The following is an 18,546-nucleotide window of genomic DNA, read 5'->3' as shown; positions in this document are numbered from 1 at the left end:
AGCCGGGCTTCACTTCAATGTTTCAAAATGTACCGGTACTTTGTTTGGAGTCTCTGGTTGTCAGAAAACCACATGGTTCCCTGTCGTTTAACCAACACTATCATTTCTCACACTATTTCTTCTGAAGACTCGTGTCCTACAGGAACGATGTGTCCAGGCCGTATGTCTGTGTTTTGTATCCAACGTGATTATTCTGAACCAGCAGCACTGTTCCTGTTAGCGTTACTAACACATTATACTTTTAACACTTTCTCGTTCTACATGAATGAAGGACCGGGCCATATGTCCAATTCAAACGGGACTGTTCTTCACTTCCGACATTATTCCCGGTGGTGTTGCTTACATTTTATCCTTCTAACACCTTTTCTTGTCGTGCAGAAATGACGCGCCAGGCCATATGCTTCCCATACCCTGATCTGGCGTGTCTGCCCTATACGTCCAACACGGCGTCCCTATAGTGTTCCTCCTTATTCCAACACTATTTCATCCCGGCCCGTGCGCCACAGATAAGAGTGACAACGCCATATTTCAGTGTTCCCTATCCATCACCCGGCGCGGTATCTGTTACACACAAAGAGGAAGAGCCGTCGGCGGGAAAACACCCAGAGTGGCACTGAGAACCGCTCAAAACTGGATGTATTACGCAACTGAGTATAAGCACTTGGTGCATGAATGCATCCAGTCTTTTGGAAAAGGGGAAAAGAGGAACCAACAGCATAATGCGGCCCAGCCCACCACTAAGATGGCGGGCCGTGATGAATGAGGGCAGGCCAAGAGGGAAGGCATCCACTCCCACCCCAGCTACATCTGCGGTGAATCGGAGGCAGAATGCTGAGAAGACAGAGAGCGGACGTGTAATGTGATTCAAGTTCCCAACTCCTCCCTACCCCCTCCCCGAGGGAAATTTTGAATTTACACCTGTGTCTGTCTCACCCCCCCACCCGCCCCAGCAGGTAGTGCTGTAATTGACGCACAAGTGGTGACAATAATCAAGCGTTCGTCTCCTTAATGTTTTAAACGCTAAAACTCTCAGAGACTCCATCGTTCGCTCCCTCCCTCTCTCCCTCTTTATTTGTGGTTCTCTCCACTCTTTAAGCTACAGAGTCCCCGGAGATGTTGATCGAACCGCAATCTCGCTATTTAAACACAGCTGCATTAGTGAGCCTCCATCATCACAATACACACACACACACAGACACATTTGCCTCATCGCCAGCCCTGTGGCGAGCATCTCCACTCCACCGCCATCAACCCCACCCGGCTACCCCATCACTCGGAAACCAAGATATGCACAGCTGCCGCCTGGTTGCCCAGAAACTAAACATCATTTCAGGAATGCCCACCCATCCTCACCCCCCATCATCGCACGCACATGCACACGCACACACAGAGACACACACACACACACACACACACACACACAATGTGGATACTGTTACAGGATGCATTGTAAAGGAGCCTGGGATCCTCCAAACTTCATTAAGCACGTCTCAAGCTGTGAATTCTATACATTTCCTTTCCTGCGCAGCCATATAATGCATCCATTTGCAGGGGTCACAGGCCTCTAAAAAGAGTTCAAATGTAATTTAAATGGGCAGATAGAGAGCAACTGAATTACATAGTTGTGTGAAACTTATAGGACACCTCTAACACTATTACAATCTCACTATTAACGCCATTATATATTTTTCTTTGGCTGGAGAGTGCTCGGGAAGGGTAACCGAACACTACACACAGACCGCAGGGGCTGCACCTGATACACTCCCTAACACAATAAGCACCTGGTGATGTCATTGACATTGATTACTGCTATTCAATAAATAAAAAGCGGTCTCTCAGGCCGGGCTGCACCCTCTAAGAGGTTCAGGTTCGGAGAGGCAGCTCTTCCCCACCCCACTCATTTCAAACTTAATTTCATGACTTCTCTACTTCAATGTCTGATATAATTGCAATACAAATGGAATCTCTTTTATGACAAGCTAACAAAAAGGACTTGATTAAAATTAAAATTAGCGTAATAGTCGATTTAAAACGAAAAGCCTTCTGTAGAAGTGGGGAATGGGAACAGTGGAGTAGCTGGTATGTTATAATCTTTCTGTATTGAATTGCATTATAATTAATCTCAGAATATCCCAGATATACCCTGCTGTCCAATTGTTTACGAATTTTTCCGATTTCTCTTTCGGCGAAACAGAGAGCAGCAGCGATGCTGTTTGGTCTGTGTGGTTTCGCCTCAGAAAGCTGGCATTTGAAAAACCCTCCAGAGACTAAAGCCACAGGGCCTGGCATTGAAAAAAAAAGCACAATATCCGTAAAGTGAACTAATTAAAGCTCCTCAATGTCCCTGGCAAAACGGTGCCCAGAGACAGAGCTTTTAACAATCCCATTAAGACCAAAGAAGGAGACATGCTATAGACAAGCAACAAATAATAGATGGGATAGATGGGAGTTTAAGACGGCTGCACAAGTTACCGTCCTCCAAATCAACACGCAGCCCACAGCAACGTACACAACCTAAACCGAGTGCATGTGAAGAGGGGGCTTTGGGGGGGGTGTTTGCATCCCTCCAGCCCTTCTTTCCAGCACCGCTCGGAGAAACAAGAATAGCTACACTGGTTAACTGAATGCAGTGCCTGTGCTCTCTCTCCCCCCCCACCCCACCCCCATCTCTCCTTGTTCTCCCGCCCCGGCCGCGCCGAGCCTCATTAAGGCCCATAAACAATGAGAGTCGTGCTCCCTAATGAGAGAGTGGCCGGGTTAAAAAGAGGCTCCTGTCTTTGGGAAGCCATGTCTGCTGGCCGCACTGTATCTCGTCCGGTTCTCTGTAGCCTGTGGCTAACAGACTCTTCATTCTTACCAGAGAGAGAGAGGGAGGGAGAGAGGGGGAGGGAAAGAGGGACAGAAAGGAGAGAGAGAAAACCTTGATTGCAAACCCTCAACAATTGGAACTCTCATCCTCTCTGTTGTCCGCTCATTTGCCGAAGTCCATTTCCCATGGACAGCTTCCATCTTTCTGCTCTGGCCTCGCATAAATAGGGACTATACACTCAACACTTTTCTGGAATGTGTCTGACTGGCCCATTCATTAGGGCTGATCTCTGAAGCTGACCCTCTCGCTCACCACCACGACATTTCTAAAACGTATACATTCATCACAGAGCTGCCAAAGAAACGACAGACGTTGCGTAGCGTGCTCGAGACATTGCAGGCACATCTTGTTGGCGGTTAAACTTTCATTGTCGGTCCCCCTGCCCTGTTTGTTTCAACATAATTGAGCCACCCACTGTGGCCTAAGGTGCTGAAAACACCGGCCACGGATGACCACCGCAAAAACCACCTCCTTAGGCAGTGGTGTGCTTCTGAGGGCTCGGTGGTGGTAGGAGTGATGGAGAGGGGGGGGGTTTGACCAGGTCGTCCCTTGAGGTCTTTCTCACAGGGTCATCAGTGCTCTGCTCTTGCTAGGGTTCCCGGGGGGTCGGGCGAACACAACAGCCCCTGCCCCGAGACAACAGAAGTCTTTGAGTGTGTTAGCTGGCCCTGGTGTTATGGGTCTGTTCAAAAGTGAGCGGAAACAAGCCAATGGGGGTGAGAAATGATGATGGACCACAACAAAGCAGGGAGCATAGTAACATAGTTGCCTGCTGTGTTGAGTAGCAGTGGTGTTAACCAATAATGAGCAACGCGCCACCCCCGGAGGCGAACCCTGGAAGCTAAGCGACGTCCATTGCCGATTCGTGCCCACCATTCCGTGTGATGGGAGTAGTCTTGTGTTAACAGGACTCCTGGTATCAGATGTCAACCCACGAAACCAGGCGAACATGTGGCACGCAAGTGGGGATGATTACCAGGCTGCAGGCTTTATTCACCATGTGGAATATCAAAGAGGGAAGGGGCTGACATCAGATACCACTTTTTCCGACACGTGGAAACATGATGGTTGCCATTTACAGGACACATGATGATCCAGGGGGAAATATTGATTCTGCTAACCGATGCACGAGAAAGCTCTTACGACGTGCTGCAGAGTGTTTTTGGGAGATGGATTGCAAGACAGTTATTATTATGGTGTTCAAATGGGTGTTAAGGTTGTACCCCTATGATGTGTTTAAGTAAGGTAGGCTAATGGATTGGAGGGTTTTTTACTTGGATTGGTACTCACAAAAGATCTATCGTCACTGAAAAAGTGATACTAGTGCTTTTCTAGTTATTACCCTACAATGCAATTGCATTGCTTTGGAATTATGTAAAACGTAGGAGATTTAACCCATAGCGAGATGGATTGCATTGTTAGCAGCCAATCGCTTCTTCTGGAAAATTAACGACAGTGGTGTGCAGGCTGCTTTGTTAACGGTTCCTATCTGTGTTTATGAAAGTTGTTTGGACTACACTTTGCAACAGTCAAATTGTGAATGATTCCTTCCAACTGGAACATGCTGCATGCACTCAAGCTCAGTTTAAACAACAAAGCAACAGCTGGCCACATACAACATTTGAGTAGGATTTATACACTTGGGTTTTTCTCCCAGAGCGTGGTGAATTTTTTTTGCCTGGTTACTTATTGGCATATACGTTCTTATAATCGCCACCTTCCTTCGTCTCGAAACGAAGACCAAAAAGAAAATGTTTGTTTATTTTCAGCTTCTTTTTTTTCTTGTTTGCACTTTTTTTTTTACCGCCATTATGGGGGAGAAATTACCCACTTAAAATACTGCCCTTTCTAAAGAAATCCTGCAGTGTATGTTAATAGTAGACAGCTGCCTGCCATTTCCAGGTATGAGAGAACGTTTAAAATATGGATGCTGTTGTTGTTGTATATATCAACTGCAAACGTCGGGGAAGCAGGGGAGTTCATGAGGCACGGCGAGGGCACGGTGAAACATTTCTCTGGCCTCGTTATCAGGGTTTATAATCAGACTTGAGCCATTCCTTGGCTAGGAGTAAAGGGCAACCCCTCAAACCCTTGGAGGATGTTGAAACCAGCCCAGATTTGGCCAGCCCGCATGCCGAATCAGCATCAATCAAACACAGTGATATGCCCTCCCCTATTTTCAGTGACGTGCAGTCAGGGGAGGCAGGTGAGGCAGAGCCTCACCTGTCATTATGAAAAGAAAAAACTAATTATGATAAAATTAAAAAATTTAAAAAATATTATATATTGGTATTTGTCTACTGATCTGTGGTCTAAATGTAATTAATGTACGATTCCAATAATTTAAATCATTTTTATTATCGAAATCGCTGAATTTACCTTTTTCCTGAGGGGAAATACGCGAGCTGAGGCCGGCTGAGGCAGCGAGCAGTGCTGCCTCACCGAGAATTGCGCAATCCCTCATAAACTGGGTAGAGCGCATGCGCTCAACCCAGTTTGCTTTTTCACCCTTGTCACCAATGTAATGTTTGTAGACACTTTTATTGTATGATCGCACTTTACTTAAACTAGTTAATGTATTTGATGTATGTGTATAACATATTTAGTCTTGCAGCAAGACTAAATATGATGATCTGACATAAAACCGCGCTGAAAAAGCATGAAATGAGGCAGCCAGTACCTCTGCCTCACTGAAGGGGGCGTATGCGTGAGCCCACAGTGTACAGGATGCTTCCTTTAACTTATTTTAAGCAGTCTGCTTAAAAGGCACTACATCAGTTTGTTTATTTAAAAAAAAAAAACATTTCTGACTGCAAACATGGAAGATAATGATTCAAGGCCGGTACTATATAACAATTGGGTATATATATTTGTAAATCTGACTGAAAAAGTCAGTGCCTCACCAGCCACGGACCTCACCGCACGTCTCTGCCTATTTTTAAGTTTAATTTTCAGAGTTTAACTTATCAGGGCGTGGGTTTGTTTTCGCAGTAGAAACACGCCATGGGCTTCATTGGAAATTCAGTTCCTTACCAGTCACTGTTAAGGGAGGAGAACGAGGAGGAACATTTTTGGTTTGGGTTTGACCGTACCTTTCTAATCTTTTAGGAAACTAGCCAAAGGTCAAAGCTAATTGGTCCTTCCCATGAAATAATTTGGTTATTCTTGGATAGGATATTTTTGACATTTCATGTGCCGTGCAATTTTCTAAGGGGTAGGAGGCCTGAAATACATTAGTTTCTATGTACTCTAGGACATTGCATTCACACAAAATGATGTCTGAAATGAAGAGGAGTAAAAACAAGTATTACATTATTTTTTTTGAGAAATGAATCTAAAAAGTATTTCATCCAATGCTATCTTATCTGTTCAGCTATCGCCGGCTCCCACCACCTGCCTTGTTTGTCGCAGGTTGCCACCCAAACTACCCTGACGCTCCTTTAGAAAGCAAGTATGAGCCAAAACCAGGAGGTAAAATGTAACTCGAGGAGGGATTCACAGCAACACATTCTTTCCAATCGTGTGTAGCAACATTATCGCCAAACACGACACATTGTGGAATGCTACACCGTAGCGGCCAGGAAAGAGAAAAAACCTGCGAAATCCACCTCCTCAACAACAGTATTGTTTTCCAAAGTGGAAACTAATGAAGCAATGATAATATTCTCAGTTTATCTTTGTGTGTTCTGCATTTCTCTCCAAATCCAGAGCTCCATAATTGCTGTGCTCCGCAACCAGGCAGATGCAGCAGTTTTTGATGATTTTGATGTTATGCGCAAACAGCAGCCAACAGTTACATGACCGACAGAGACAGCTGTCACTCATAGCAGCAGACTTTGCTGTGACATCCATGGGGGAGAGAAGTTCGGGGAGGATGATTACATAGCACATATTCAAATGTGGATAGGATGGCTTTTGCCACTGTGTTCTTTTCAAATAACTGTTTTCTTGGTGGGGGGCAGGGTTGAGTATTAACAAAACCAAACTTGATTGTGGATGTAATGGTGGAGAATTAAGACATGGCGTAAGAATCGAAACCGGACAACGACATTTGAGGTCATGGTTTGGGATGGATGCAGATGGGAGATTCAAAACTGTGGCCCGGGAATGAAGTCTTTGGTGTTTTTCACAGACAAAAGGATCCCAAGGAAAATAAAGGAAAACAATTGAAGCAGGAGTTGATCTCCCCCCCCCCCCCCCAGTGCAGTGAGGGGTCAAACACTCTATTGTGCCTCCCTCCCCCCCGCCCCCAGCCTCTGTTGGCCCCTCTCTTACCTCAAATAGACAGACCGCCAGGGCCTTTACCCGCTCTTTTCTGTGTGTGTGTGTGTGTGTGTGTGTGTGTGTGTGTGTGTGTGTGTGTGTGTGTGTGTGTGTGTGTGTGTGTGTGTGTGTGTGTGTGTGTGTGTGTGTGTGTGTGTGCACGTGTGTGTAGTGGGGCATGTTGGGGGCTGGGTTTCTGACAATTGCTCTTCATAAATTACAGGCCCCTCCTGCTTCAGTGACAGCCGTCCAACTATAAAACACATAACGGGAAGCCCGCTCCTCAGTCTTTATTCATGGTGCGTAGGGGTGGGCTTGGGGTGGAGCCGGGGGGTAGAGGCTAGGTATATAATGTGGCACTGATTCCTTAGAAACATGGCACATGTTTCACAGTGAATTCGGGAGATTTTGCCACAATTATTCATTAAACATTCACACAATGGATGCCACAGCATCGCCCAAGGGACACAAGGCACCTACTGTTATTTACGGGTGTTATTTCGCCAGATCCCGGGAAACATTAAGGGTATCACAGCAGTTGAGTGTTAACCGTAGCAAACCTGCTTGATTAGTCGATGGTTTTAAATCGCCAATCAGCATTCCCAATCCCAAACATGGCCCCTTGGTAACAGATGTCAACAAAACCTCTGGCTACGGACCGCCGTCCACACCCCAAGCATAACGGGCTCCGTGGAGGAGTGTGGCGTGCTGTAAGGTCCAATTATTGTTGCCTCCTCACAGGATGTTCATGGCATCCACCCACCACCCACCCACCCCCACGCAACCACTCTCGCTAACAAACACCACAACATCACCTCCAGTCAGAGATAATTACAGCGTTCAAGTTTGATTTCCCCATGGGTTACAGCAGCAACGCTTCTGCTGTGCCTGTCCATTTCTGGGGGTTTCTTTCAGGGTTCTCTTTGTGTGGGGTGCTTGCTGCTCGTTAGACAGTAACTGGTAGACTACACTTACGACCAGAGCATTGAATAATCAGGGTTGAACGTATGGGAGTAGATAGGTGCAGAGTCAAAAAAATACATATATTTTGTTCTGTCCCATTTTTGCATAATTTCTCTAGAAAGAAAATTGGATGTGTTGACATTGTTTTCTTTACAGAAATCTCATTCGCAGTGGGACCACATTTATGCATTCAAATTGTAGCTGTGCCGAGACTTGCATAGGGCTTTGAGTAGCAATTTAAAAAATAAAAAAATAGCTTTAAAGTACCATATCAGCCTTGATTAGTGAAACTGTTTGTTTGTTCTAGCCTTTCAGAAATGTTGGAATTCATAATCAGCCAAACTGCCTGCAGACACAAACTCCATGTTTGTTTGGGTCTCATAAATAAATGTTTAACCCCCATATTTAATAGTGCATTAATATTTGTGTCTTCCTCTGAGAATTGTGGGCTTCTTGTTTACTGCCCTTTTGTTAAACTCAAACTACCAGGACATTCTGATACACACACACCAACACACACGCACTAATGTGTTCACATTTATAACTGCTTCCCCTGCTGGGAAACAACAATCTGCATACACTATAGGGAAGGTCTAAACTGGGATTTTTTGGGACTCCTTTTGGGCATAAATTACATTTCACTCATTATTTCCCCAAAACGAGGGAAGGCAGGCAAAGATAAAAACACACTTGCACACAAATTTGAGAGCAGGCTGTATGTGGGGAAACCCAATGCTTGTTATATTCCAGCCTGGAGCACTGGATCCACCATATTTCCAGTCATCAGATGATTTGAAATTCATACGGTAAGGGGCCCCACCACAAGTAAGTCAGCCCCGCCTGCAGATGGCGCCGGCAGAGCGAGAGGACGCTGGTCTTTGGGGAGCACGCGAGCCCGCAGACTGAACCCCGTGAAGGAAGTAAACAAGCTCGATAGCAGTGCACGCCTCACCTTGCTCACATCTCCCCGCGGACCTGGGCCTGTTGTTGTGCCCTCCGCGCACAGGGAGGGCAGAGACAACCTGGCACCTGAGAAAGACACAAGATCCCTGGGAAGGGCACAGTGCATCCCCTGCATGAGCACATCGGCCCCCTTTGGCGGGGGCCATTACATCATCGAGGGCGATGAGTCACTCTGATCTGGTGGGCCAATCGGATTCATGCCCCGGTGCAACCACGGTTACAGCCTCGGAGAAGACGGGGGAAGGAAGTCAAACAGGCCAATCTCAGTCAGGAACCCGTATACAGAACACCCAGGCCATTAAAAAACATTGTTTTTTTCCTTGTACGACACAGGATGCTCTCCTGCCCTGATACCATCACTATGACGATCGGAAACAAACGATTCATTGCTTGCACTCCACACCTCTGCATCTCAAATCCAGCCAGTGTGTCCATCAGCAGGAGGCTACGAGTACAGAGGTGTAGGCTCCTGACAACGCAATAAGCAGATGGGGCAGCCGAACACTGCTTCATTATTCTCCCCCCACTCCTGTGAGAGGCAATTACACACCAGACTCTTATCCAAACAAGAATAAACATAACGTTGAAATCATAGTGCAGCCCTATTTTGTGCGCCACATCACAACGCGCCAGACGTCTGAATGCGCAGCAACCGTTTGCGGGGACAAACAAGACCATAAAAATAGAGAGTAGGTAAACAACATCAGCATCTCGCTTGGGGAGTGGTGATGATGGCAATTGTTTTTGTTATTGCGGCTGTCGTGCTTCTGGAGAAAGTGGTCGACATGCACTCGAATCAGGGACACCACCCAATGTCACACGTGCAGTCAAACGAATCAAATCAAAGCATTTTGCCCCTAAATCATACGGTAGGAGGCAGTCAAGCTTAGCGCAAAAAATGTGTTTGCCAGGGTTAATATGGCCAGTGAAATGCTTCCAGCTTCCATCCACCCCCTTCCCCGCCCTCCTTTTCAGAGAGAGAGAGAGAGAGAGAGAGAGAGAGAGAGAGAGAGAGAGAGAGAGAGAGAGAGAGGACAACAGTGGAGTGCTGTTGTTACTTAATCAAGTGCACTGAGCTTCTCACAACCCACGTCAACCCCCAGCTCTCCTCCCAATGACACCACAATTATCAAGTCACTTCGACCCCTGGTGCCGCAGACTGCAGCGCCCGCGCCGCGATACCTTATGGCAGGGCCGGCTGGAAGGTATCAGCCCCTGAAAGCGAAAGAAGATTTCTTAGGCACCGGTCTACGCACAAGGGTGTCCTTTCATGTCCTCCAGGCCGGTATCTCCCTCAGTGGCCATTGTTGGGTACACCTCGTCAAGACTTGGGAATGGAATTACAGCCGAGTACAGTGCTGCTTGAAGCTTCTCTGTATGTACACAGTGTATTTTGTGTCTTTTGTGTGTGTGTGTGTGTGTGTGTGTGTGTGTGTGTGTGTGTGTGTGTGTGTGTGTGTGTGTGTGTGTGTGTGTGTGTGTGTGTGTGTGTGTGTGTGCGCTCCGTGTTCGTGCGTGCGTGTATAACCCAGGGGAATCATTCCTCACCAAAATGTCAACAACAAGAAAGCCAGGTCTAATACTTCCAGCAGCAGTGATATAAACTATTCTCCATAAAGGTTACAACGGGGTGAGCACGGATGCTAAATATAACTCAGAGGGAGGGAGGAAGGGATGGAAGGATGGATGGATAGAGGGAGGAAGGGAGTGAGGGAGGGTTTAGCAGGCTTGCAGTAACTTAAACAGGTACGTCAATACGAACAGATACCAATCAAATCAGCACAGCGTCGTGCGTTTCCTCTGCAAATGGCGTCGCCGGAGTCTCCGTTTCTGTTGTAGCAGCTGGGAGGATGCACTGATTCTATTAGATAATAAAAAGGCACTCTGTGGACACATTCATCTCACTCTGCAGCTTTCACATGACCGAAGATCATCTGGGGGGGCGGGGGGAGGGAGCGCAAGCAGAAGGTATTCCATAGATTAGTGGTGTTGATGCAGGCTGCAAACATTTACAGCATTTGCAGCCACATTTACAGCATGGCTGCTGTAAATGTGTTACAGTGGCATACACACATACATACGCACACAAGCTTGCAAACGCATGACAAACACCTCAGCCTACAGGTTACACAAACGGTCAAGACGCCAAAAAGGGGGGGGGGGGGGGAACGGGAGTGTAGTAAATACTATAGAGTAAATAAAAGGACAGACTTTAAGCAGTCGTAGGGGCCTAACTCACACGTACAGAACCTATGGAACGTTGGCCTCAGCAGTCACCACAGCACTTTACCATGGAAATCCTTGGCCCTGACACAGATAGGGAGGAGCAGTGAATGGTATATCAGTTGAGAGAAACCTACCCTAGAAGGCTATGCACTGAGGAGAGAGCATAGGAGGTGAGGGGAGGAGAGGAGAGGAGGAGAGAAGAGGAAGGGAGGGAAGGGAAGTCGAGAGAAGAGGAGAGAAGAGGACAGGAGAGGAGAGGAGAGGAGAGGAGAGGAGAGGAGGGGAGAGGAGGGGAGAGGAGGGGAGGTGAGGGAAGGGGAGAGGAGAGAAGAGGAGGGGAGGGAGTGCACTGGAGGGGAGGGGAGGGTTGCCAGGTGCACAGCGCTCTTCAGATACTGGTTCAGAGCAGCAGACAGAACCCCCAACTCCAGGATCCTCTGTGTAATCACTTGCCCATGTATTTTACTTTACTAATGTCACTGTAATTTCCTTAATGGACCCACTCTTGACTTTTTTCCAAGTTTCAAAATTGTATCGAATTTTACAAGCCCTTCTAAAATGTGAAAACTGAAAATCGAGTCAATCGAGACAAACGATGATCCAAGCTGCCACGCCCACCCCTCTTCATTCAAAACTTCCGTCTCGCTGTTCAATCGTCCGTCTTTGCCTCACCTCTTAAAATACACACAGTCTTTCTCAAGATTTATGGGAGACCAAATTTCTACCATCAACCATCTTTGTTTATGGCCCAGTCGTCGAAGCGTATTGCGTGATATGCAGTTATCCGAGCCGGTGATTCTGAGCAGAGACTGGGAAGCAGAACTCACTGACTGGAGAAGGAGGAAGAGGAGGAAGAGGAGGAGGAGGCTGTGATGAATGGCTGTGTCACCTCAAGCTAACTAAACGTCTTTCACGTTCAAGTAGCGCGAGACGTAACGCGGGTCGCTTTTTATTTTTAATCTCCTTTGGTCTGGTTTTTCTTTGTTGTCCTCCCGAATATGACAACAAAAACCGTGTTCAAGAGAATAACAACAACATTAATGATATGCATTGTTTGTAGGTGGCACTGGCAGCTGAAAGTGCTTCAACACCGTATCATTAAAAAAAAAGATCTTTACATATGTTGACACACAGAAAGCTAATTTCATTGTTGAAAAAAAAGAAAACATCTGATGACCACTTTTACGACGAAGAAAGAAAAAGAAAGAAGGTCCATTTAGACGGCTGTGGGACAAAGGACTTGGAGGGGCAAGCGGCCATTCAGCACGGGAACTCCCTGGCCTCCCCTTGTTCCCTCTCTTTTGCTTGTGTCCAGGGCTCTATGGGACGTCCTGGGAGTTTACACAATGCAAATCACTCCAGGTTTCCCCCCATTCACAGCAATGATTAATATGCAAGGACGACCCATCCAGCTCCAACACTCAGTCATGGAGGAGGAGAGCAGGGGCTAAGGTAGAAAGGGCCGGGGGGGGGGGGGGTTATCGCCTCTCTGGTGAAGCCTGCCACAGGGTCTCTGACTCATTATGGTGGGGCGTATGGACGCGTCCATCATTTCTTGGCGGGGTTTGAGCGAATCCTAACGGCTCCCTAACGAATCCCATGTGATTTTGCAAAATAAATTAAATGGAGGACTTGGAAAAACGACTATTTAACTGAAAATGTATTTCTGCCCATGGAAAGTTATCTCTTTAATGGATTGGGAGGGTATTCAAACGTTTTCAAACGGATGAAACCCTAGTAAATCTGCATTATTTTGTATCTATGGTCTGGAACTGGACAGATTTTTTTTTTGTTGGGGTGCAACGGAGGGTGGTTTGCAATGGTCAATTGTGTCATAACCACTATCTACCTACCTCTTTAGTTCACCATAGCATCCCAGCTTTCCTCTTTGTGTAAGGAGATGAAAAAGAGAGTGAAATAAATAAATGCATTCATATATTTATGCGTGCTAGGGCGGTACTAGGGAGCGTCATTGTTACACTGGCCACACCTGTGTTTTAAGCCAAAGTCTCAACAGGAAGCTGAGAGTGGCAATAAAGTTATACTTAAAAACTTTAATTAAACATCTGTTTGACATAACTGAACATACACACATAAGTGTGTAAAACTACGTTCTCTTGTTACAAAACCACAAATCATCCAATCTGCAAATACATTTTGTTGCCCGGGTGGTTCAAGTCGCCTGCAGATACAACACAAGAATGGTACATAAAGATAATTAAATCAGGTCTTGAAGCTAAATGTTCTCGTTCTAAAGGAATCGAATCATAAATGGGTTAGAAAGCGGCAACCTATAAAGATGGACCAAACGATAGCTGTGTGTAATGCATTCAAAGCAGAGACAGAGAGAGACAAAGTACGATGCAGACAGACAGAGGGGGAGAGAGATGCAGACAGATAAACACAGAGAGAGAGAGAGAGAGAGAGAGAGAGAGAGAGAGAGAGAGAGAGAGAGAGAGAGAGAGAAGAAAGGAGATTTGAAGGGGAAGGCTCGTAGTTGTATTTAGGCAACAAACTAAAACGCCTTGTAATTTTCCCCTTGTTAAGCCCCTATTTTTTTCACTGTTCCCCTCAGCCAAAAATAGACCATATTATTTTCATAGTGGCTTTGAACTCACCACGGACGTTGCAAAGCCACAGAGCAGGCTTTTTCGGGGGGATTGTGTATTTTCTCTTCCACTTCTATATGTGGCCCATGCTCAGGGGATCCGTTTATTTAAATCTGGCGTATTAACGTCTGGAGGAGAACTTACGCAATGTTTAGGCATGGAGTGATCGCCTTTGGGACTCAAACATCAGCAAAGGGCAGGCCCTATGGCAAGCCAAGTGACTGAGTGGATGCAAGGGCACCAGAGGAAGGCCTTGCTCCTGTTGTTCCAATGCATCAACATCACAGTTAAACATGCCATGCCCGAGAGAAAGAAGCCATGTTAAATCCAAGCTACGTTCCCTCTCCCTCCCCCCCACACACGCACACGCTCCGTTCCAACTGACTCCCTTCCACAGAAACCATTCATCGCAACCCCCAGTCATCTTGATTCTTCTATTTGATTTACCTCCTCCTCCTCCATCTTCCTCAATCAAACACACACAAACACACACAGACTACAGATTGACAGCAGCACACACGCTACCAACAAACTCAATCCCAGGAGCGATTCCACCGACCAGACTTGTTGCCCTCCCATGAGACCTGCCGATAGACCGATAGAGACAGGCAGAGGACGGACTGGCTACTGCGTTTCACTTTTAACTCACTCAATTTTTGTCTTCTTTCCTTACATCTTTTTTTTGTGAAAAAAAATACAGGGATCAATTGGCCCCAGTGCATTTTTCTGGCAGACGGCCGGTCGTTAACCCTCATTGCTCCATCACAGGCCTTGAAATGTAATTATCGGTGAACAGGAACGGGAACTGGAAATCGATAGGCTTGCTGTGATCACATTTGGTCTGAGCCTCTACAACAGCACCTTACTGTCATTACTGGTTGCTTAGACGCCTTGTTCCGGTCCAATAATCTGATCAGCTCGTTTTGACTGGCAGAAGGCTGAAGCGAAGGATATACATCCAGTGGGACTACTACACACTGCCATCTCATGTAGGCTACCTGATGTAATATACTTATATATTGGCCCCGTAAACCCTAACACACACAGAAATGGGCCTACTGTGGACACGGGCGCGCACATACGCACACGTACGCTCATACATACACACACGCACACAAATTGTTAATGTAGAGCCATCTGCTGTTAATGTGTAGTTCATACAGAAGGTTTGTTTATACAGACGTAGAGAACCCTAACAGATGTCTACATTGAAAATACAAAAAAGGAATGCGACGTGCTTTGACATTGGAGGGGCGGTGCTGGGGGTGGGGTTGGGTGTAGGGAGAGGGGGGTTGGGGCGGGGGTGGAAGGGATAGAGTGTGACAGAGAGAAACGCGGGGAAAGGGGGTTGGGAGGACCGAGGGAACATAAGAAACGGGGTTTCCTCCCTCCCGCCCCCGGACCACAGCAGCGGTGTGATTGGATCCCATTGTTTACCATAAAATACCATAATGAGTATAATTCCGCGCACTGAAAGAGAAGGCAAAGCACCCGCTCAATAGCAATAATGAAACCGTAGGCCATATGGTTAGACAGGGCAGAAAGAATAAACAATTTGATGTGCAAGAAGAAAGCGCACCACACTTGAAATAAATGAATAAATGGAGGGAAATAATAACCCACACTGACAATTAGCCAGTTTGATAGAAAATTGCTGAATAAAATTAACAAAATAACACTAACAGGTATAACATCTGGCTACGTTAAACAGTTTAATGATTTCATTGAAAGTTTACAATAAGGGGGGGGGGGGGGGAATGATTAATTGATTGTTGGGATTCTTAAACTTAAATCCACCAAATAAAACAGCTTATTTGTAAGACTTCCAGCAAAAGCGAAATCAAAATAAGCCATTTCATTAGCAAGATTCTCAATCTAGGTTCCAAGTGGTTGTTGAATCTATTATTCTAGGACAGCCTATATCTGGAGTGGTCGCGCCGAGCACCTCAGCGCCAGTGCGTCACAGGCAGCTGTCCAGCATGTTACGGTTCATCATCGAGTCGGAACAGCTCGACCGCTGCTATAAAGTTTACATTCGTCACAAACCACACATCAGCATTGAAATACGATTACGAATGAGGTTTAGAAAAATAAAAATGTGCTTCGATGCGTCAGCCCAGTGGAAAAACATTTATATACCCCCCCGCCCCCCAGTGATAGCGTCCATCTTTCGAAACGCTCAGTGTGGAATTACAAGTTTCATAGTTCTGTCAAAACGCGCTCCCCATAGGCTACAAGTTTCTTTTTGGCGTACGTCCTTAAACCCGAGGTAATAAGGGCTATGGGCATGCAAAAACCAAAGCGGTCCAGAGACCTCAGACGGCACCACGTCCCCATCATTAGATCCATAGGAATAACGGCACCTTATAGCGCAGTAGAGGACGCGCCGCTGATGGAAGTGCGTTCATTTATCCCTACTCTGGTACGTCCTCATACGTTTTCCTGCGTGCGTTTTTCCCCCAAAATAAAAAACTTCCATACGAAAACTTTGCTAAATTCTCGATCCTGAATATTTGCCCGCGTCACATATCCCGGCTCTAAAGGACGCAGGGATGCCGAGGACTGTGAGGGATGCTGCACAACAACACACACTTTGACCCCCCACTGGCCGTCACGCCGCGTTGTGCATAACCTAGAGGCTCACGCGTTTATTATCAATATCATGATCGTTATCAAAAAGCGAAACACTTTACCTGCACAGCCGATGAACAGCAATGTCCAGATGAGATCCCTGGTTTGAAGCATTGCAATGTCCTCCTCAAAAGATAGGATATTCTCCTTGAGGAAACAGGCACGGTGTAGCAGGGGCAGACTTGGCCGGGGACTGGACTCGAAAGAAGAAAGTACACCGGCTTAGGGAATATTCTTCAGTGCCAGGAGCGATGCTGGTCCTATAGGTCTCTACACCCCCCTTGTACGCGCAGCAACAGCAGTAGCACCACAATGAGTGACAAGTAGAAGCAGCCGTAGCACACACACATAACACACACACCGCGAATTACTCCGCCCGTAGTTCGCTCGGATTCTAATTATTCTCTCTCTCTCTCTCTCTCTCTCTCTCTCTCTTGTTCTCTCTCTCCCTCTCTCGCGCGGGGGTGTGTGTGTGTCTCTCTCTCTCTCTCTCTCTCTCTCTCTCTCTCTCTCTCTCTCTCTCTCTCTCTCTCTCTCTCTCATGCACGCACACGCACGGAAGCAGGCACCACAACCACACACACGACAGTAAAGTGGATATTGTCAGATGCAGATAAAGTAGTGCACAAGTGCCGGCGGAATAAGGGCAGATGGCGGGACTACCAGAGGGACCGTAATTCGGATAAGAAGCTTCCCTAACTGTTGTGTGTTGTGTCACAGAAAGAAAACACAAAGACACAACGCCAAGTCACCATATTGTATTGGGACTTGCTCACAGTAGACAACGTACTTCGGAATGTATCCTAATCCATTTGGTTTGTTTGCCGTTTTGTTTTTTTAATTAATAACCAGCCTTTTCTTCGGGCAAATATCTTAAAAATAAAATCCAAAAGTTATGAACCTGCATTGTGTGACTGCACACAGCCGCAGTGATTCAGTCCGTTACGACACCCCTCACTCAGTCCATAAGAAGTCACACCAGAGTCTCTTGACCGCAGAGTGGGAACGTTTTCACACACTTCCAAACCACTTCACCGAAAATAGGTTGTTCTGATTCGAGGAACTTACAGCAAAAAGAACACTAGAAAAATACAGAATGGTTAAAAAAAATGCATGGTCATTTGTATAATATGGTCTACCTAGAAAGTTGTCCAATTACGCATCAAGTAACGGATAAAACCCAGTTACAGTTGATCCATCTTTAGCCTCTATTCTAGCGCCCCATGTGGTCAATTAAGGACAGCGTTTTTCAGTGGGCTATTGATGGACTATTATTTCCATCATATCTGCGGCTTTTTTAAATGGCCTATCTGCCTTGCAGTCCATCAAAAACAACAATGGTTTCGGTAGGCTTTGGACACAGAGAAACCAGAAATCCTGCAATGTAATTCACCGTTCATTCCCATCGGGTGAATTAGTCCTTTTTATACAGCACCATCTAGTGGTACGAGGTAATTCATGTATTTGGCAAACGGGGTGAAGATAAGGTAGTTTGAAATTCCAAATGTTTGGAGAATTTACGCGGATAATAGTATTACTAAATAGAAATTTGATTTGTGATAAATAAGGTAGATGAAGAAGAATGTTAGATTTCATTCCTGCATCATTATTAGTATTGATTGTTTGTAAAAGCCCAATAACAATAATTGTGTGAACTCTAAATATGGGAAACCTTTAGCCCTGTATGGTGTTTATAAAGCCTACACATATGATGAAATTCCTCATTCGTTAAATAAAAGTGTTAACACCTCTATAGGTGTTTTTTCACGCACACAAATCTTGTGTATAATGTTAGGCTTCCCAGAGTTTTCATTACTCAGCAGGTATTATTACATCACTCTCTGGCCTCTCGGTCTCTGCCTCTCTCAATACCAGCAGGGCATGGGGCAATGTGTAGGCTATGTAAACCACGGCCCCTACTCAACCACACACCTACCCAAGAAACTGTATCCTGTTTTAAACCTGGAAGATAACCATTATTTTCTATTTTCCAGATATAAAAAATACAATTTTTAATACTGT

General features: G+C 46.0%; 1 protein-coding gene across 1 annotated transcript in view; it reads right to left on the bottom strand.

Moving 5' to 3' along the window:
- ncam1a (neural cell adhesion molecule 1a) overlaps nucleotides 1-16,784 on the bottom strand; it is a 167,310-nt gene extending 150,526 nt beyond the window's left edge. The window contains exon 1 of the mRNA XM_079738617.1: nucleotides 16,587-16,784. Within this exon, the coding sequence (XP_079594743.1) occupies nucleotides 16,587-16,638 (52 nt within the window). The 5' untranslated portion in view covers nucleotides 16,639-16,784. The remainder of the gene's footprint in view (nucleotides 1-16,586) is intronic.
- Between the last annotated feature and the right edge of the window lie 1,762 nt (nucleotides 16,785-18,546).

The sequence above is a fragment of the Pollachius pollachius genome (genome assembly GCF_949987615.1).
Source record: "Pollachius pollachius genome assembly, chromosome: 6".
Taxonomy (NCBI): Eukaryota; Metazoa; Chordata; class Actinopteri; order Gadiformes; family Gadidae; genus Pollachius; species Pollachius pollachius.
Note: the sequence above shows the minus strand (reverse complement) of the source record. Positions and strands in the feature narration are given on the sequence as shown.